Source organism: Anticarsia gemmatalis, chromosome 1 (assembly GCF_050436995.1).
Source record: "Anticarsia gemmatalis isolate Benzon Research Colony breed Stoneville strain chromosome 1, ilAntGemm2 primary, whole genome shotgun sequence".
Lineage (NCBI taxonomy): Eukaryota > Metazoa > Arthropoda > Insecta > Lepidoptera > Erebidae > Anticarsia > Anticarsia gemmatalis.
Window position 1 is genome coordinate 6,342,584 of NC_134745.1, and position 22,850 is coordinate 6,365,433.

General features: G+C 34.9%; 1 protein-coding gene across 3 annotated transcripts in view; it reads right to left on the reverse strand.

Annotated features, from left to right (window-relative positions):
• Positions 1-1,487: 1,487 nt before the first annotated feature.
• The window catches only part of dcma (decima), a 79,293-nt gene continuing 57,930 nt past the window's right edge, over positions 1,488-22,850 (reverse strand). For all 3 annotated transcript variants that reach the window (XM_076115250.1, XM_076115257.1, XM_076115267.1), the window contains 4 exons: positions 11,400-11,566; positions 9,042-9,175; positions 5,814-5,996; positions 1,488-4,105 (listed from right to left, as the gene is read on the reverse strand). In XM_076115250.1, coding sequence (XP_075971365.1) covers positions 3,987-4,105; positions 5,814-5,996; positions 9,042-9,175; positions 11,400-11,566 — 603 coding nt within the window. In that variant the 3' untranslated portion in view covers positions 1,488-3,986. The remainder of the gene's footprint in view (positions 4,106-5,813; positions 5,997-9,041; positions 9,176-11,399; positions 11,567-22,850) is intronic.

Genomic DNA, 22,850 nt, shown 5'->3' on the forward strand with positions numbered 1-22,850 from the left:
TATTTTACGTGTAAGTTTCAAAACATATTGTTTTGTTTAGTCATATCAAACAGTTGTATATTAACACTAATAACTTACCCATCCAATAGGTCATGGTTATTTTCTTCTTTATCTGTAAATAGCCTTGAAATAAAATCTTCCGTACCTGCTAGCACGTTAAAAGGAGTCTTTTTTCAGATTTTGAATATGCTAACTCATAATGTAGATAGTCGTATATCGCTCCCATCGTTTCTGGTACTCCCATATCTCGAATGGCACGTAGAAATATCATCTTCAGTGATGGTCATCATTCGTGTCTTGTCGTTACTGTTAGTAAGTCATTAAGCCTGAGGTCGTCAAGAAACAAAAAAGGAAAACGTTAAGATAACTAAAAATCCTGTGGCCTAGCCCTAATTTAATTAAGTAAAAACCCAATTAGCAATTTCTCTTGCGGAGAGATGACACACTTTCCATTTTACTTGAAATTCTCGAGGGTAAGTTTGCGAGTTAAGGATTTTTTCCTCTCAATCCAAACACGGTTAATACTAGCATTCGTTCATAAAAAACGAGCTGCAATTTCCGCAAAAGCCGCCATAATGACGTTGTTTTAAATAAACCGGTTTATTTCGTAACTAGATTTCACGCGAAACTTTTGCGGTTTTTCGGTTTTCCCGGTGAAACATTTTCGCCTCAGAGGTGAAATATGACCGATATCTATTTTGTTGCACCTGCTTACTTTTAGACAAGGTTAGCCGAATCTCGCTTGCGGTTTCGGATATTCACATTCTCCAAAGTTTTGAATAGTTTGTGTTTATAGTTCAGTTATTTGAAGTTGTATGAGCGCGAATAGTATTTGAATATAGCTCCCCGAGGATATGTTTATGTTCAGCTAATAAGGGCAACATTTATTCACAGCACATGTTTGTGGTAATAAAATCGTAAATAGTCGTTTCCCACAGATTACACTGGCTTAACTGCTCGAGTTCATATGGAGTGTGTTGGCTGTTGCGGGTAAGTATATAATGCTTTTACGATGTACAATATACATACATTTCTACTTAAAACTGGTCGCTTAATTACGTAACAGGAGCTGTTGACAATGCAGTTATATCATCTATGTTTTTCACTAAGACTTTATTTTCGCATTTGATGATAAAAACGTAGGAAAATTGAATTAATCTTGTCTTTAAACCACATTCACCGTACAAAAGATTCTGACTTCTCTGCGCCAAGCCGTTAGGAACCGAGGGGCTCGAAATATTAAGCAATAAGGACGAATTAATTCACGATCGAGTTCACTCCTTTCTCGTTCTTGCACTCTCTCCTTTTATTTGTTCATATTCAACACTGAAGTGGTTTACGCATAGTTAATATGTCACAATGTAACACTCAAGTAAGGTAAGCTGCGTAATGAGCTCTGCATCTAAAATCAACTCCTGAAATTTAAACAAGGTTCATAAAGTAATTAAAACTGCTTTATAATTCAATTACGTTTTTACTAATGCATAATTATTTTCTTCTATAATAATAATTTTATATTACGAGTATATCACAGTCTTCACTTTAGTAAGTGGATTATTATAGTAGTGTATTACACAAATTGAACCATTAGGCTATAATGAATATTGACTAGATTATTAACAGTTTCAAATAATACAACACAATGGTCGACTACGTGTCGGGTGCCTATCAAATAAATTATTTTGTGTATAATATAACTAGTTGTGACTCTACGTATTACTAAAAATATTATTTATTAGGTACCTGTGTTTGCAGTGCTCTACATACAAAATAAACGACTTCCCTATGTGGATATAATTACGTAATTATACCCATTATTATTATTATCATGTATTACTGTTATATCTTATCAACAACTATTAAATGTAGACATATTTTAGGCAACAGTTTACTATAATAATCATGTCTAGGTAAATAGAGAACATAATTATCTATATTGTAATTAAATATTAACTTAACAATTTTATTAGAGGCGCCCATAGCCAGTTGCGCTCACCGGTCGGTAAACGATCTGTGGGTTAAGCAACCCTTGGCGCGGTCATTCCATAGATGGGTGACCGCATAGTGGTATTTGAACTGGGCGTCTCCGTGCTTCGGAGGGCACGTTAAAAGTCGGTCCCGGTTGTTATCTACTACGATAACAGTCGTTAAGCCATGTCAAAGGCCTTCGGGCGGCTTGAACAACTTTGACACTAGGTTGACCACTAACCATACGATAAGAAGAAGACAATTTTATTAGAAATATTTCAACGAAATCACAAAGAATATTGCATGCAAGTTTGTGTGTAGTTCTAATGTGTTGTAGTGTAAGAGTAGAAAAGAAAGTTACGTGTATGTATCCTTTTTCTTCGAAGTAGAAATGTACCTACTTAGACAAGATGTTACGAAGTTTAAACATATTTGAAATTAGTAAATACTTCCTTTTCATACATTTTGATTTGTTCCATGCCCTAAAACAGGCTATACTTGTAGTTAAACAAAGACAAAAATAAATGTTGCATCACGCATGTAAACATTATTTGTACGTAACTCGAAAACAAAAGTTCTATAATATTTGTACAAAACAGTTATGTCTGATATACATCTGTGTTACGCGGCCGCGACAGGACAATGTTCATGAATAACGTCCTTCGTCGAGTCCAACACAACACCCCGACAACAGACACACTGCCATGGAGTTAAGTAATTACCATTTTAAAAATACATGACTGTGGAACATGACTGTAATATTATAGAGCAACGTCACAACTGCCTGTTTATGCAAGAAAGTGAACCAAAATCACGTACCGTGTTTGTGCGTGATGCGTTATCACGCTCTACTCCACCAAAGTTCTATATGCAGATCACGAGATGAAGCGATAAAATGGATACACACATTTAATAAATATGCCATCCAACTTCCTTGTAAATATTTTATTTCTCTTGAAGGCAAAACATGCGCGGTGCGAGTGCGAGCGCTCTTTGCTTGTCTTTGTTCCCTCCGATTCGTATTGAAAAACAATTTCGGGATTTTCATAAATGAGTTATGAGTTTTTGAACATCTGTTGAATGTAAATTGTACGATGTTTTTATATTTCTATATAATTTGTTAATTTTCTTTAGCTTGCTTACTTTAATTAACTTAATAATTTAGGGTATTAGAATAATTGACTAGAATATTCAATTTTAATTCACGTAATAATGACTAGGCCATAAATAAATAAAGGATGTGGTGTTGTTTGGAACCCACTTAATTATTTAGTAAATTGTAAGTAGTTTTTCTATTTATAATTTGTTTTATGTGTGATAACTTATTGATACGATGTGACGTGTGGTAAATGACTAGAAATTAAAGTATATGAACATAATGATCCTGTAAGAGATGACTAGAGATCCTTATTTATTTATAAGGATATTTTAAATACATACCTATAAGCATATGCTATAGATTTCTAGATTATCAAGTAATGAAGTGAGTCGTGAGAAGAATCTACTTAATACATAAACAATCTTTAGAAAAAACTATACAGATCGAAATTAGAAGTAGACAGATATAACCGCGTAAAAAAGTTAACCTAACATACAAATATTTAATGAAAATATAAAACACGACACAGCCATTAATGCAATGACCTACGGTGCAAAATAAATACTAATTACTTGTATTTAATACTACTTAAACGCAATTGATCCCATTCCAGGCAATTCATAATAATTAAACCTATGCATGAATGTATGCACTTCTTACATGACTATTGAGTTACTTATACTATACATAAGTACATAATTGAACTACTATGATAGTACGATCTTGGAATCATCCACTCTGAACGTTTCAATTCTCTAATTCAGTTACTAATTAAACAATGTAATGGACCCATTCATTTTCTGCACAAAAACGTCATCACTGTTATTCACTTTGAGTCACACGTTCGTTTTTAGCATACCGTGGAGGCGATGGGCGTTTGTTCGAAGCTGGGCCGCCGCGTGGGCGAGACCTGTCACCCTCAGAGGTAGTTGGGCCGTGACACACAACAAAGTACACCCATGCCTTTGTACAGAGATCCTCTTCGCTTATTCCTCCATAGCCCGTTAACGTCGTCACCTTTCAGCGCAATGTTGCTCTCTGCAAAAGACGGAGAGCGTACACATCTTTTGTGAATATATTTGGGCGCATAAAATATTAAGTGTCCATTTTCATACGTCATGCTCCGCCATGCAATAGTTTCGAAGTAACGCTATTCCATTCACTACGTTTGCGTTAAACAAATGTTTTCATTGTTAGTTCTAAATATAGAAGTTGAACATGCAATAGTACTCGAATGACTACATGAAATGTTTTGTTTATATCGACTTTCCGACTATGTACCTATTACTAGTTTTATTGAATCATGATTTTTGTTGAAAACAAACGTGTTGTTAACAATTCTTTGAATATTGCAAATTAGCTGGAAGCAGTAAGATTTTTCTACGTAAAATAACCACATTGTTACGGACAAAAAAACGCGTGGTTTTATTTTGTAAGGAGATATTTATCAGGAAGGTAAGAGACAATTTGGCCGCTCTCTTCTGCAATGGTCTCAATGTAAAGACGGCGGTACAGAGGCTTAGAGTTTGTAATCCTTTTAGCTGAAATAGGGTGGTGTCTCCTTCGTTTTGTAGGAGGTAATGCGTTAACCTGTGAATGTGAGTGAGGTATTGTTTCGCCGAGAGGTGTGAGCGAACAATGGACACACCGCAGGGAATGTGCGAGTTCTTCCGCTCATTACATCCAGAATTTAAAACACAAAATGCTTGCGTTAATTACCAAAGAATGTTCACGACTTTTAGGAATATATTTTCGTTTATATTAATATCGAAGACTGATATGGAAAGGTACTAAAACAAAATTGTGAATTATAAATCGGTCAGATTGCGGCAATATTTTCGTATCAATGTTAAATGATCGGTTCATACATTAGCATGTAAATGCCGGGTTCCGATACAAATTAATTAACAAATACACGAACGTATTGTTTACCATAATGGGCCTCATTAAACCTGACTGAGTTATTATTGATTGATTATTCGGCGGAAATAGAAGTTCTACAAAATACATAGCTACAATAATATAATAATATACTAATCGAAAAGCTTTATTCACTCATTTGAAGTAGCTTTTAGGTTCTGATAAAAACTTTGAGAAACTATTAAGTCTGGCCAGTAGTTAGAATTTGTATAACGGCGATTTTTGGTTCAGCTGGCATAGTCCTGTTTTAGATGAAAGCCTAGCTCTATCACATACACAATATGATATATACAAAATAGACATCATATAAATTCTATAGCAAAATTATAAAATCTCCAATTCCTTGTTATTATTATAATAAATAGTCTTCAAAGAACAGACTCAAGGGATTAAGGGCCAGTTTCGCAGTAATCGGAAACCTGGCGGATAAACTATGCTATAGACAAAGTGACAGCATATATATTATTATATGAAAAATAACTATTAGGTCGGGGAAGTCTTTTTACTATAATACCTAGTATGCATGAACTTGTAATAAAATCTTTTCTCTACACAAAAAAGCTCGATATTTGGGTACCTCAAGAGCTCACTGAAAGAAACCTAATGAACCGTGTACTCATTTGTGATTCTTGAAGCCAACGAAATTTTATTACCAGTTCATACATACTTGCGAAAAAACTTTTTCCCCGACCTAATATAAAAACTCCGCCTTTGCTAATCAATACCTATTTAAAAGTGAAAAAACCGGAGCGAAATAAACTTAGGAATTATCAGACATTTTCTATATGACTAAGTAGATATTACTAGATTAAATAGATATAATTACCTAAGTGATTCAAGTTCTCATGCTGCGGTAAATACTCCTGTATGTCGTTGACTATTCTGGTGATTTCCTGCGTGTCTTTGACGATACTGCACAGCTCCTCCTGGTTGAAGTCCGGGGTGATCTGCTTGCAGAGCAGGATCTGACTTATCACGTTGCCGAAGTTGGACGGACCGGCCCGGTTCTCTGTATCAAAATATTTATATTAGACGTTGAAGAATATACAGCCGTTTTATTATAAACGGGTAGTTTTCCTACTACTTAATTTTGGAATGGGATTGTTTTTTTATATTTTACTAGCTGACCCGCGCAACTTCGCTTGCGTCACATAAGAGAGAATGAGTAAAAATTTTCTCCGTTTTTGTAACATTTTTTGCTGCTACTCTGCTCCTATTGATTGTAGCGTGGTGATATATAGCCTATAACCCTCCTCAGTAAACGGGCTATCTAACACTGAAAGAATTTTTCAAATCGGACCAGTAGTTCCTGAGATTAGCGCGTTCAAACAAACAAACAATCAAACAAACTCTTCAGCTTTATAATATTAAGTATAGATTAAAAGATCGAGTTTCCCTGTGAGGCCGACATAGTCTTTTGTTGGCTATAGGCCGTGCCTATAATTTGAATTAACAAAAATGTTTTGTTCTATGATGAACGGGTACTTTACTTACTTACTTACTCGCGTATGAATAGTTAGCAATGATATATCATTCAGGGAGAAAAATCTATAAAAGAAAACTCCAAAGTCTTTATTCAAAATTTTTGCTTAAAAGATTTACTTTCACCGGAACTATAGAACCTTAACACTGATGTTCTTCTGTATGGGACTTTAATGAAAATAAAAAAAAAAATATATAGCTACGAACGGCAACATCACTTTAGAGAAAGAAATGATTGAAGTTTGATTGACTTAACATATGCGTATTGCATAGTAAAACTTTATAACTTACTCATTACTGAAATTAAAGTACGGAAAACAACAATAGAAGGAGTGAAATAAGGTATGTTCTATATTTTTCATTCGTATAAAGAATGAATGTATATAAAGCCTAATGTTTGTGTATGGGGCCTACTGAATTAATTATTCATATTTAAAAACGTAGTGGATTTGCATGAATAAACTCATTCTTTTACATTTATTACACATACATCCTGTTCACGCGATTCATTGCTTTGAATTTGTGTAGGTACTGTTTGTTTTATAACGAATTTTATTTGTTAGAAACTGACCAATAAATTAGTTGGAGTGTTGTAGAAAATACTTGAAATCTATCAATGATATACAACACAGATACACGAACTTTATTTTGTTATATTCTAGCCCTCTTTTTCATAAAAATATATGAAGTTATGAAAGGCTTACAAAGAGTTTTGTTTCTTTCACTCCTCAGCGAAATGAAGAAGAGAAAACATATTATAGTAGTTTTTTAACTAAAATAGGTTTATAGTGTGTTTATGAATAAGAAGGTAGAACTACAAAAAAGAACCAAAGAAACAAAATAGTAAGAAACAATAAATTCTCTTATCCCGTAAATCCTAAACTCTAAATGTCAAATCAAAGACATTTTCATTGAAACATTTTCATAAAATCGCCTCTTCCGTATCGCGCCGCTTCAAAGTTGGAATAGAAATCGAAATGACATCCGCTTACTTCATATTATCTTCGGATTCTAACTGAATAGGCTTTCAAAAGTGAGATTAAACTTATATACCGCGGCGCCTTTAGCTAAGGCGAGTTTCAATGCAAGTGAACGTACAGTAGTGCGATTCTCTACCAATATCGACAACTATATAATAGGATACGGGAATTAAAGCGAACACGCATTTTTATCTTAAAGTGCCTAACATTTCAGCGCAGGTTGCACTCGCCGTGGTCGCAGGCTGACTGGAGCAGCGATATCCTATTATATATTAAACATGCAACGCGAGAGTTTAAAAGTCATGAATAACTGGCTAGCTATCAAGTAATCTTTTATTAAAATCTGATCAGCGCCTCTAGCGGGCAGACTAGGAACTATTTTGCAGTGCATTTTAAATGTCAAATTCTCGAGACTCGATAGTACCGATTGTGATTGAGAATCACGCTACAATTGTGTTTGAATCGAGAGAATCAGTTCACCGAAGACCTTTGTTTATGCTCACTGCTTGCATGTATTGTGTTGCACAAATATATAAGATCTTGTTACTGAAGCTCTCTGCATCCAAAGATAATGTTTTCCCGTTAGTATCGACAAAATTCGCGACATTATTGCGTAAAATCTCGACGCACATCCCGCCTGGTGTCTTTCGCAAGTGATTTATTGCTACTTATTCTTCGTTTTTGTGCGGCTGTTTTAAAATAAACATTTGCATCTAATTATTCTCAAAAATAATACTCAAACGTATTAAAAAAACGTGCGTGCATGTTTTGATTACAATGGTAGTATTTATACAGTTCATTAAAATTCCGTAGTTGAACTTAAAGTTTAACTCTGTTACATGTTCAGTAAATGTTTTATTTGCGCAAATATTTTTATACACTACAAGTGTGGGTCGACGTCAGTAAGTACATCTTTTGTAGGAAGCACATACTTACTTATCTTAATGTTATAAGTCTTACAAACTGCCTGTAAGTACGCTACAAAACATAAGAAACGAGGCAGGTACTCAATAAATTGCTGAGGTAAATCGTTTATTGTCTACCACTCCATTACCCCCAGTTACTTCCGAGCCCGGGATTGTCCGGGAACGAATACATCTGCTGCTTATACACCCAACGATTTCATTTCATTTACACAAAAAGAAAAAAGTTTTATTAAAATTTCGCAATTAGGAAGTACCAACAAATGATTTCAGAAATGTTTAAACTTTGTTTTCATTTGTTATGCTAATGTATTTTTTGTCGTAACACAATTAGAATACCTTGCGTAAAACTCCCAATTCTATAGAAACTTTCATCTTGAAAAGAACTTAAGTTCTATGAATAATTAATTAAAAACTTTATACACCGTTTATTATGAATCGAGCAGGTGTAGGTGGGTATAATCGATAATAAATATAGAAAATTGCGCAGTTCATTTTATTTTGCGAGCGTACGTATTCATCGGCAAGAAGACTAGCCACTTTCTATCTTATGACCTTTATATTATTTTTATATCACAAAAGACATAAACAAAATTACTCGAATAAATCAAATTAAATAAAATACTTGATATTATAAACGATTTCTTTGCTTAGTAAATGTATAGTTACCGTAATAAGAGGTCATGTCCATTGGCACAAGCTGCACGAGTCTGTGACACTTGGCGAGCTCCCGCAGTAGGAGTTGTGCCATGAAGTACAGCAACACCATCTGCGGCTGTTCCGTGCAACCCTCGCTCGTCGACCTGACCACAAAGTACATTATTCTATAAGTCCTGTTAAATTACATTATTTATACAATTTTCTCTAAAGAGCAGATTATCAATCTTTAGGAATACTTAATACTTAGATTTTTAAAGTCAGCCAATCTATACTAATACTAATACTATACTTATATACTAATATACTAATATAATATAATACATAATATTATTATAAAGCTGAAGAGTTTGTTTGTTTGTTTGTTTGTTTGAACGCGCTAATCTCAGGATTCGAAAAATCCTATTTGAAAAATTCTTTGAGTGTTAGATAGTCCATTTATCGAGGAAGGCTATAGGCTATATATCATCACGCTACGACCAATAGGAGCAGAGTAGCAATAAAAAATGTTACAAAAACGGGGAAAATGTTCACCCATTCTATCTTATGTGACGCAAGCGAAGTTGCGCGGGTCAGCTAGTTTCTTAATATTTCTAGGCATGCAATGTCCGCAACCTGCACTTGGCCAGCGTGTTGGACTCGAGGCCTAACTTTTCCATAATTTCGGAAGAGTCTCTCGTCAAGTAGTGGTACAGCAAAGGATTGTAAAGATTTTCGTTAAGCTCTTTGTACAATTTTGCAGAATGTTTTTCAAATGTAAAAAGTGCCTTCGTGTTAAGCATTAAACATATAAATAAATTGTAAGCGAGAATTGTTGCCAGCATGTACAAAACATTGCTTCGGCGTTAACAAGATAACAATGCTATCTTAATGCACTCGCACACTAAATTGAGTTTTAGTTGGTGCTTACTTACTTGCTCTTGTAATTTATTTAAACTTATCTACTACGAATTATAGATATGAAACTACACGAAGTATAGTGAATGAAAAATGTTTTACTTAATTCATTTTAAAATTGGGTGAAAGCATTTCAGCACACGTAATTAACAAATATTTTATAAATTGTAAGAGTATCCGAGGGCCATTCACAACACAATTTATTTTCAATCGTCAGATATTAAAGCTAGTCCAAAAATAAAATCCCACTGAACCGTGCCTAATTCTTTAATCCTGCCAATAAAAGCTTATTGATGCGAAGTTATAAATATCAAGAGACTTTTATAATAAGAATTAAACTCGATCAAAACGAATCCTGTAAACAATAATTCTTTATCAATCCGTAAATCTTTGAACTGAAAAGATTAGCTAGTTTCACATTCCGTCCATAGAGAAAGGCAAAAACTTTGAGTGACGTAATTAGTTCTCTTTCAGATTTGACACCAGAGATACTGAATCGGTTCGTCTTTTGAAATGCAAATGGCGGGGGCTTAGTCATGTAGTTAAGCGAATAAAATACAGCTTAAGACACAATTTATCTATTAAGGTGAATGTTTCGTACAACGTAAAACAGAATAATGGAATGGAGTACAAATGGGAACTCCGGGGGGCGAGGCGACGCTATTTCAGGAAATCCCTTAACGAACAAAAGAGTTACAATTTTAAAGATAAAAGCTCAGTAATACATGTTGCCGAGTGAATGGCGGCGGAGTTTTAAATGGGAAAATTGTTTTTTATACATTAAGTGAATAATATATGTATTGTTTTGTGTTAAACGGACGGCCATTTATCTAGTTGGGATGGCGCATTAATCTAACCGTAGACAACGATCCGCGGCCACACGGGAGATTCGATTTAGAAGCTCGCGGCTACTCTTTCCATTACACAATACACACACCGATATTATATCCCTCCGAATTTAATATTTACGTAGCACGATTAGTAGTTTAGCCGCCATTCAATATTGATTTAAAGAGGACGTTCTGTCACAGACAGAGTGCCCGTAGATAAATAAACAGTAACGGTGTTAACCCTCCTCAAATTGAGATATCGGAAATTTCAACTCGATCTTACACGTGATCGATTCCTTGGAATGCGCGATGAAATACGAGGCTGCCTTTTATCTAACTGTAACGCGATACTTAGATGTTCTCTCGAAGGAGCCTGGTATTTTAGTTTAGTTATTTGGCTCCTTATAAATATTTCAATAATAGATTAGCTATAGCTTTGCCGGTAATAGGAAGTGAAGACTTTGTACTCTGGAGATTAATCTGAGATATTTTGGGGTCGTTTATCAGACACAAAATACAAAATTTTTACTTACCTATCAGTTTTGAAAGGGTCATTTTTAAAGATCAAAATGTTTAAGGATATTTATACAAAAAAAGCTATAAATTAGCTTGCTTCATATAAAAATATTAGAAATATACAAACTTTTTACAGTTAGGCAGCACTAGCTGGCTGGTCTGCTTGGTGGCCTCGACGCATGCGCGGCGCAGTCGCCGCACGCGCTCGCGCAGCTCCGGGCAGTCATGGGGCTGACCGATGTGGATCAGCAGGTCGCGGAACAACGCCAGCTGCACGTTGATCTCCGTTATCAGCTAGGGAAAAAAAACCTAATTTAGCAAGGAGTTAAAGCTACCATTATAAAAAAAAGTATTATTTTCTGGATTTATCAAATAATACTATAATATGTACTTGATACTAGTTAATGTATATTTTAATAGCTTTCCTCGCCTTGCTGTCTCGTTACCTAGCTTTGGGTCTTTTTCTTGTTTCAAGACTAATGAGTTTCGGTTAGACATAATAACACGATCCCAAATAATAAACAAGCTGGGATGACCTAGCTAAGCAATCGCGAGCGCGGAAAAACTTTGCTCTCGCCCATTAATTCAATCAAAATGAACGACTGCGATGGAAATCAGAACGCCCAAACACTTCACAGCCTGTTGAACTGAGTTAGCAATATCTTGCCTCACTAGTTTTCTACTGAATTAGGTGACATTTATGTTGTGGAATTAATAACGCTGTTAGCCGCATACACTGGGCGGCCGGCCAAATAGCTGTCAGTTAACTTAATGACTCACTTTCATACTTCGCACACAGCGACCTATCAACCTTAGACCAGCATAAAATATCTACTTCACAATTTCATCAAACTTTTTCCGTCCGTTGTAAGTCCGTTGGTATATTTCCACAAAAGAACTTTCCTATTCGGTCAACACATTTCATAATAGAAAAACAAATAGCAAACAATACTGTCCCTTTCTTAGGTTCTGACAAAAAAAAAACACATAGATTCAATCGTACGGTTCACGGGTAGTACATATCGTAATCAATTTGGTGTGACCGCAAGCGAATTGAAGAAATCGAGCGAAAAAATGTAATGACGCAGTGTTTCGGCTGTGCTGGTGCGATAAATCGGATGAATTCGGTACAAGTTCAAATACTAGCTTAGTGTAATTAGTAGCGAGCGGACCGTCCATCAGTCGTCAGTCGCAGCTCCCACTCATTTTTCAATCCTCCCAATTCGTTTTTTTTTGGATTGCTTCGGAAATAGATGAGTGTATTTATTGGTTGTCTGTGTAAGGCTGTGCTCGTTAAAGTCGAACTATTTTCACGGATTTTATTTCACATTATTTACTTTTACAACTTTCTTTTATGAGCTTGTATGGGTAGTGTTATTATGTCTCTTGTTTCTCGGATTGATAAAAATGATTTGGCATAAAATAAAATCCTTACTAACGCTACAAATATAGCTAAATTTTATATAACACCAGGGCGTAATGTGAGTGAAAATCTGTTCATATTTTCTTGTATTATTGTGTAATGTATTGGTAGAAAAGTACAAAGCTGACCGACGGGAACACATGTCCGCAATTCATAACAGGATATAACAAGCGAAACCGCCGCGCCGAGTTACGGACACGCGAATGATCAATTTCATTATTTATCACGTAACGTGATCGAGTTCTGTATCGCCTTCTGCAGAGGAAATAAGTTTTTGTAACAAACGACTCCCTCAATTACAATCTTGAAATCTACCCGCTTTATACTATAACCAATGTATAGAGTTATAATATATGTTTGTACAGGTTTTGATATAATGGAAAAATATTTTCTTTTACGCACCTATCGCGTCAGTTATATTTAAGGCCAAGAAACGCTACCTATACCACTGATGTTTCGCTATATTTCGCCTATTTCCAAAATTGGAAAATAAAATTTTGTTCATGATATAGTACTTACTACAAAAGCTATTCCAATAATTTAAGAATGAAACATAATACGATGAAACTGTAAACAACAGACTAGAGTGAGCTTGTCAGGCGAGAAGACGAGCTGACCTCCATAACCACATCACTCTACGTCTAAATAAATTGGGTTTCGCAAAGTGTTATAAAAATATATTGACTAAGAAATAGGAGCACGACAGTTATAAACAATTTTTAGTACTATTTCACTGTTCGACTGTTGATCGCACCAGTAGCCATATAACGCAGGAACATAAAACACCCGAGTATATTTCAGGTCAAGTACGTACGGCGAAAAGATTTATCGAAATCCCACATGTGAAGAGAGGAAAATACAAAGCGTAATCAGAAAGAGGTGCCGCGCGACTAGTTTTATATTCGCTCGCGTGATCTTCTCACGTGTCACTCATTATTTCAACATTTCGTTACTTTATTACTTGAAGGTTGGAGTTATAAATACTTGTACTATAATTGTTTTACTCGCTTCAGTTCCCTCTGAGGTCACGCCCTCGAGAGGAGCGTTGCGTGTTATCGGCGTGGGAGTAGCGAATTACAAATGGTATGTGTAGGCTTTGCATCTGTACAAATGTGTACGAGTATCTATTGATAGTGGCACGTCACGTCGATAATATCAATCACGTCAATACGTTGCGGGAAGCCGTTTTCTACGCTAATTTATTATCGGATCTCGCGGATATTTCTTTGTTGCTATTTTTTGGCTTTATCTTGAACAAGATCCAAGAATACAATTTCTTGTAGTCAAAGAATTACATTCGGATCTTTTCATGTGTAGTATAAAGCGACTGTTACTACTGAAACTTAGTTGTTTCCCTAAATTCAAAAAGAAAAACTTAATTCCACTTTATCCGACGTGGGAATTGAACAGTTCCGCCACCAAAGAGGTTGTTTATCTTACAGCATCATCTGTTACGTCGTATACATGTTAAGATGCAAATTGTTTTTCTTAAAGCGATAGTGTTGTATGCTTTTGACAAGAATGTAAGGAAGGAAATACGTGAGACATGTTTTTATGCACATAATGGTTCTTGTTATGACGTTATATTTTGTGACTTCTGCACTTGTCTTTACTACTTTTACTAAAGAAATTAATCTTCGTTTATTTTACAGGTGAACGAATCACGGCGACGAAGGACACAAAGATACCCAAAATAAATCTGTCGTGTGAAACCATGGTTTATGCATTACTAATCACTTATCTACTACTTAAATAATGTCATAGTACATTTCAAATCTCAAATTTGAGTCAAAAAGAAAACATAAAAAGCTTTTAGTTCACAACTTAAGCAGTAGTAGGTTAGTGAGTCAGCTCGCTCATGGTGCATGTAACACGCACATGTTCGGAGTTGGGACACGAAATCTTGGACGTAGCGTGCGAGCTCGGTTCAATGAGCGCTTTTGTTCTATTAAGATTTGAACTTTAGTATTACTCGTGTTACTAACTGGCTGGAAAAAAATGTAAACTGTGCTTTAAAAAAGAACAAAATAATATTAAAGAAAGCGGTGTGTTTATACCTACACTAGCTGACGCTTGCAACTTCGCTTGCGTCACATAAAAGAAAATGGGTCAATTTTTTTTCCGTTTTTGTAACATTTTTCATTGCTACTCTGCCTATAGCCTTCCTCGATAAATGGACTACCTAACACTGAAAAAATTTTTCACATCGGACCAGTAGTTCCTGAGATTAGCGCGTTCTAACAAACAAACAAACTCTTCAGCTTTATAATCTATACTTATAATAAATCAGTAGAGAGTTCAAGGTCAGGTTTTTTCCTGTCTGTATGTTACGCTATCACGTAAAAACAACCGGATAGAATGCACTGAAATTTGGTATATGCATAGAATAAGTAGTGGAGCAAGTACTGGGATACTTTTTATCGCATAAAATTTCATAGATTTTTAGAAAATTGAAAAAAATACGTAGAATTCGTTTGAACCTGCGTTTCCCTAAAGAGACCATAGATGGCGTTGCAAGCCATTTCACAACATTCGCATATAGTTAACGCGGTGCCTGCCGTATCGATACCTGCTGTTCGCACCAACCAATAGATGGCGATATAGTCCGCAACACAGCATGTTTTTCCTAATTAATTTATTTTGATTGCTTTATTGTTAAAAAAATACCTTTGAAACAGGCTATACATTTATAAGATTTTCAAACATAAATGTTGTATGATATATTACTCAAAAATGTTGGTTTACGTGGTTCCGGTGCGATCGGGATATCCTAGATGGCAAATCGAGTAATTTCGTTTGTTGTCGTTGTTCGCCGCAACTAACAGATGGCGTTGTAGTTTGTAACACGTAACCAAATTAATTGGTTGCATCAAGGTGATACATTGGATAGCTATGAAACAGACTATGTCGTAAGTTTTAAAAAATAAACAAAGGATGATATATAAAAAATAATAACGGGTTACGCGGTTTCGAACGTATCATCGCAAGTATACCTACATTATTACGCGTGTGAAGAGCTCCGGCGCAGATAGGTCTGTCTGTACCTATAATAATATTCTGAATCCAGACGGGTAAGCAATGGTCAGTGTATAATAAAGTATTATATTTTACACTGTAAACTGGTACGGATACAGACGAGAGCGGAAAAGAAGGTAACCACAGGAAATCAGACGCGCCTGAGCCTGTGTCACATTGTGTGCTCTTCGGGCCCCTTTCGTAAATAACCATTAGATGACAAAAGAGTTGTTAGCATTTTTATGCGAAGGTGTGTAGTGCTTCGCAATTCGCGTGCTCAAACGAATAAGCAACAGTACGAAATTCACGCGAGCAGAGCCGCACGGGTCAGCTAGTATTAGTATAAAAGTATAGATAAAAAAGTAAGAACTGAAACTGGTGTCCCAATTTTGAATAAGTATCGGTTAGCTTATCTTGTTTTGTGGAGCTGGCCTTTATTACAAAAACATCTGATAAATCTTGGTTGCAACACATTTTAACCTTAAAAAGATTATTCAAGGTCAAGTATTTTTTTTAAATCACCTCTGTATTTACCCATAACACGTCAGATTTTCAATGGAAATTAAAAACTAAAAAAAGGAATAGCAACGCCTACCTTTTACAACGTAGAGCCTGTTTATAAGTACTATTATTAAAACAAACATTGTATTAAAACAGTATGTATACAAGTGTGTAATTTTGCGTGTCTGAACTATCGAACCGATTTCTGATAAATGAGGTATTAACCGACGCGTGTAAACTCTGTTGCTGAGTGTTTCCTGTCAGAATGAAATACAATGTACCGCGTATTGCCCGTATTGCTGGCTTATGCCACTCTATGGTCAGCTTTCAACCGATAACACTGCAACGCCGTAAAACAAACAATTTACATTTACCCTTTAAATCTCTCTGGCAGTATTGTTTTTTCTTTTGGTTTTGTTACTTATTATCTTTCAGTCGCGTGATTATCTACAGTCCACATTACCGAGTCACTTAAAATGTCATGCATAAATAGTTCCCATGGCGCCCGCTAGATGCGCTGATTAGTTTAAAAAAAAAACTTGATAGCTAACCGGTTGTCGATAGTCGATAGAGGTAGTGAATCGCGCTACAAAAAAGAATATTTTATTTGCTATAAATATCAAGAGCTATCAAAATAAAAATTCAAATTTTCACTTTTCTTATATGTATAATTTTATTTATGAATATATCTTAAATTTTCAACGTAGGCCGAGTCTATCATCAGTATTACACTGTATCCAGTGCTAAAGTATGCCTTTGTTACAACCACTTAACGTAATCTTTACATAGCTTTATTCGACTCTGACTTGCGTAAGTCTCTCTTTGTAGGTGTATCAAAATAATACAGGTCTATACATGGTATCGTTAAAATTATTATTGGTGTTTGTTCACGATATTTACGGCTTAAGGCTTTTCTTCCTGCTACGTTGAGTCGACAACGCGTACGTCGACTAGCGTTCCCTCGGCAGCGAATGACATAAAACGTCTGCATCGCTGTACAAAGTGTAAATATTTGTATGCTTGACCAAAGTATGCGACTGACTTTAGGTATCGGAAGAAAGGTAGCCTTCAGATATTTAAAATTGAAATTAAACGCCAGAAAAAGGAAGGCATTTTCACATCCCAAACTCATAAAATATTAAATAGTTAAATTGCAATTGTTTCATAAATCGTGGTTTTAGCAGGCATCAACTGTTTCTGGCTATCTAACTCTTTGCACCAAATCAACTAATTTTAATTCAGATAAAAAGATCCTATGAATCTCTTCTTTCATTGTCCTGTCCATATTCGCTTCTTACATTTAGACACCTTGCCAATTGGGTAACCATTGTAACTCAGTATTCGGAAATCTCTTCGAGTTTCTTTCGGCGAGATCTCGAGATTTGTCGTTAGGAATCTGTTTACATAGACGTAAGAGATGACGGTTCAATGAACTCTAGTCTGTGTTATTTGACTGCTTTTGTATTTATAAGTCGATAAGTCGTAGGTGTATTTTCAAAACAGACACTGTGCTTAATGACTTCTAGTTAGTAAGACAAAATTGAGATTTTCAGGTACATTACTTTAAAATTTGTTGAGGTGTTTAGTAAAATCTTTATCAATCCTTAAGATTAAAATCTTTTCAATGGTCGGTGTGGACTAAACGTATTTAATATTGCATGTTAGTTTATCGATATTCATTTGATCTCTTTCAATTGAGCTGAAATTATGCGTACATGTGTAAATCCGAGGACAATGCAGTACTATTGCTTTGAGATGAAACCGCAACCAGAATAGGTAGTACAGACTACGAGCATCTCAGTCCGGAATATCTATGTATGTGTAATTCTTTTGTTTGTACAATATTGTTAATAAATATATTGTCGATTAAACCTGGATACCTTATGAAAATAGTCATTTTTATTATGTTATATCGACTAACATTTGTCAAAATATAAACAGTTACGAAGTATATTAAAAATAAAAAACTCAGTTGATAACAAGTTAATGTTCATCACATAAATATTATTCTTACAAAATGGGTCGTAAACATTAAACATTCATATTTTATTGTCACAATAAAAGTTTCGAAACTGTAAACTTCGAGCAGTTTAAATATTTTATTTCGAGGATACAAATTCATACAAACAGAGAAGAGGCTTTACTCGGACTGGAATACAATTAAAATTCAGTCGAGTGTGCTTGCCAAAAGGGAATTGCATTGCGGAACCTCTGATGCCTCGTGCCAATTTGTTTAGATTATATTTGCATGGTTTCATGGCCACAAGGTCCCACAACTGTTTCAATTTTGAACTCTGGAATACAATGACTTTTGCTCGTGTTACAGTTCCATCGACTTAAAAATGTATCGACATCGACACTAATGAACACCTGATCGCTTCGATTAACGAATAATCGATGAAGTAACTTGAGAAACAGGCGAACGCTCCGGAAAATACATTATTTCACATTGTTTTCGGAAGTTCACAAAGTAACGATCCTTCGCAACTCAATAATTATTTAGACTGAAAACGTATATCAACGGATAGCGTCAATAAAAGTTAAGTCGTTGAAAATCCGACTGTTGTCATAGACCGACACAAAGCCAATTGTGGATTTTTGGTTAGCCAGTTTGGTGGGACATTGCTGTCAAAATGCCAGCCCAACTTAGGTGTTTCGTAACAAAATGTTTGTTGCTGTTGTTTTTGTCAGGTGTCATTTTCAAATCTGTTGGATTTATGAAGCTGAAATGAGCGGAATAAATATTTAAAATGATGAGCAATAGTAATATCAAAAAGATAGTGTTAGATTACTATTAAATAGTAATAAGAAATATAGGCTCGGTTTTACCACTCTTGAAAAATTATAAGATAACTTAAATCCAGATAAAATTTGACAGTCGCTTTCATCTGGGGGCACGGAAGTGCCCCCGCAAGTCGAGCAAAAAAAAAGCGGCACGGCCGTAACAACCTTTTCTCGAAGCAATTCGGGCTATTTTTGACACCCCTATAATTTCGTTGTGGATAAAACAAGAAGCCTGGATTTTCAGCAACTAATCAGTCATTGTATAAACACGGTATATTTAAAATTTCAGTCAATTTGAACCAGTAGTTTAAGAATGACAACTTGTTAAAATTTTGAATTTTGTCACTCACTGATTCACTGACTCACTGACTCACTGACTCACCGATCATCAAAAGTCTAAGGTACTTCCAGCAGACTTAGAAGCTTAAAATTTAGAATACAAATAGGGTTTAGTGTCTTAATCATGGGAAAAATTTAATATTCTCTAATTTCGGTCCACTTTTCTAAATACATCAACTGCAACAATAACTTTGTAATCCCATATAAATGTATAAGATTACAAGGTTACATTTGCAGTTAATGAATTATTATTACTGTAGAAAATAAAATAAATAGGTGTAAATAGGTACCTACTATATGAGGCATAACGGAGGGTGGTAAAGGGTGGGTAAGGGTGTTTAGCCCATGAAACTGAACAACATTCCCATAAGAAAATATGTTGAATTATGAAAAAAAAACGTCTTTCCATACAAATTGGACTTATGTTCGCTCTACAAAAAGAAGTGGGATGCCATCAAAAACATTCTGTAAAAACCTCAAGTCTCGCCGTAAAAAGTTGTGAGATCTATATAATACCAAGTCGATTAATCTATTTAGTCTCTACTTAAAGGACCTTCTGCCTTAAGTTATTACGTATGTTATTATCATGCCAATTTAAAAAAAATACCTTTAAAACAAATAGATCGACTTGGTCATCGCAAGAAAACACAAATTCGCCATTATTAACATTTCAGGAGCATTAACTTCTTGTCGTGCTGTGTAGTGTGATACATGCTAATAATCAAATCATGCGATGGCCAGGTCGGTCTATTTGTTTTAAAGGTATTTTTTTAAAATTGGCATGATAATAACATACGTAATAACTTAAGACAGAAGGTCCTTTAAGTAGAGACTAAATAGATTAATCGACTTGGTATTATATACATAGATCTCACAACTTTTTACGGCGAGACTTGAGGTTTTTACAGAATGTTTTTGATGGCATATACTTAATACCTACATAATGACTTCTAATCTGTGAAATTGAAGTTCACGCTTTTAAATTAAACAAAATACTTTTTTTTAAAGAATACGGTTAAGTTATTTGCAAAGGTAAATATGCAATGAGAATGTTATTTTCTTGGTTGACATAATATTATACGTGAGGCTCTGAGAACGATGATGGTAGCGTCAGTTGCTTCGCCGGGAAGTAATTATAGCTTAATGTGAATATATAGATGACGTGCCTCCTGCGATACTTTCCACGTTATACTTTAATAATAATTATTATAAATTTATACATTTGTTATTTTAACACGTCTTTATCTATAGTACCGACATAGATTCTAATTAGGCATAACCATTTATGTTACGTAATTAGTTTAAGTGATCAAGTAATATTAGGCTTCTGCGCTGCACAAGTTTTGGACACAATGGCAAAAAAGCAATGTCAAAGTACTTTTTACATCCATTTCCACATTAACTAATACCATAAACAAAATACAAATAGGTAAAAACATTGGTGAAAGAAAATTCGTACTTAGTACTAGTGTAATAAGTTGAAGTTAGATACGATCTTAAATTTACACATTGAAAGATCTTTCTTCTCTTTAGATAAAGAAAAATTGATAGTTAAAATTTAAATAAAGTAAAAAAAAACTTTGTTCAAAGAAACGTTTAATACATTTAGAGTGAGTGTAACTAAATCAATGCATATTTGAGATTCTATCTGTTAGTTCGCGTGGATAATCTTTGAAACTGTATAATGTATTTGAATTCGCTTAAAAGCCTTTAAAGTTTTTAAATGCCTTTTATTGAAAATATATTTGAGACATGAGAGTTTAAAATAAGCTTTGAAGCTTTAAATCCACAGATAATGGAACTGAGACGACGGGGTTTCGATCACAACGGAGTATTGAAATCTTGGAAGTCTTCTTTTACTTAAACAGTGTGGAAGCGCTGCTTATATTGCACGATATCGGAAATGCGCCAACCTATGAGTCGTCCTCAAACCCGCGACGATTTTATTTACTTCTTATGTCGCATTTTTGAGATAGCAATAAAATGTTCACGTTTTTATTTCCACATTGTAAAAATTTTACGACTTATGTCACTAAGAGGGTACATTGTAGGGACGTGTTATTCGAGCGCACCGTCCTTATTGGGATCAGACAAATTATGTTGTATATTTTATATTTAATGATGCCGCAGTAATATTGTATTCTACTTTCCGACTTTCTCAACTGTAAAGGCGTAGGCTTCGTTCGGTTTATACCGCTCGGTTTCTGAACTACTATAAAGTTACTCGCTGTTTTGTTCATAACAAAAGCAAGCTCTTTCCAGTAGGCGTTTCTTGGTAATGAATTCCAGCTTATGCTTCGGTTTAGGCTGACAAGGTCACCTTTAGTATTATGTTTTTTTAGTATTTGTTATTATGAAAACTCCATTTAATTGTGTGCTCAATAATCAATAACATGCGGTGGTTGGTTTTGACATAATAATGTAAATCCATTATCTGTTTGTAATTCTATTAACTCATGTATTTTCGTACGTCATTTAGGTTTAAACGAAGACGGTTCAAATGCATTATTTTGTAATACAATGTTTAAGTACTTTATAAAATATACTTTGTGTGGTATTATGCATGGTTTCTCCATACGTTTTCCTTTATCGTCAATGATTATTATTTAGATCAGATTATTACATGCCGGCTAATTATCACCAGTGATTTAGTTAACTATGTAATGCCAGTTCAACATTGCATCATCCGCACATTATTATTTAGTATGTTTGCTCAATATAACGTTCGTTGCATACACAAACAGATTATTTGATTTGGCCAGATTATTGGAAAAAATACCAGCAGTTAAACGCAGTAAATATTCAGTAGTTTCCGAACGAAACGAGTGTGATCTGAATTTGTACGGATTTAATGATTGGTAATTTCAGAGTAAAATTATTTGCCACGTGATTCCGGCGCGTAAAAATATGGGTCTGCAGGTTGGTTGGACTTAAGGTGAGACAATTACTTAGGAGTCGATCGAGGTTACTTAGCGGCTGAAGTGATTATAAGACGTTTGAAACATCTTCGCGTGATTATCATTATCATAATAATTATCCTGCGTCCATCTATAGCAGATAATTCAGGTGGCATCACATAAAGGGATACTTCCAGTAAAAGAACATCTTCGTTCGTGGCTACAGATCGTTTGTTCTTCTTCATTATCGACACCTTATTGAAGAAGTTGGGAGTGGTAAGTTGACTTCAAAACTGCAATGTTGAAGGCGAATGGGGAAATTACGAAACTAAGTTTAATAATTATGGAGCATTTACGTCACCGAGTAAATGCTCCATAATTATTAAACTTAGCTAGCTCCTAAATCTATAACAGTTTAGTTTCAAGCGTTCGCTAATAGTGGGGTAAAATGAACGTTTCTTTTCTATAAATCTGTGTTTCCGAACCGTTCTCAAAAAGCGACGCGTTACAGAGCTAATTTGCATAACAAAAGTTGTGCTATAAAAGTTATTACAAAATGGCTAGTTACAAAATGGCTAGTTTTACTTTTCTGTAGTTTTAAGTTTCTTGGACTTTTTGG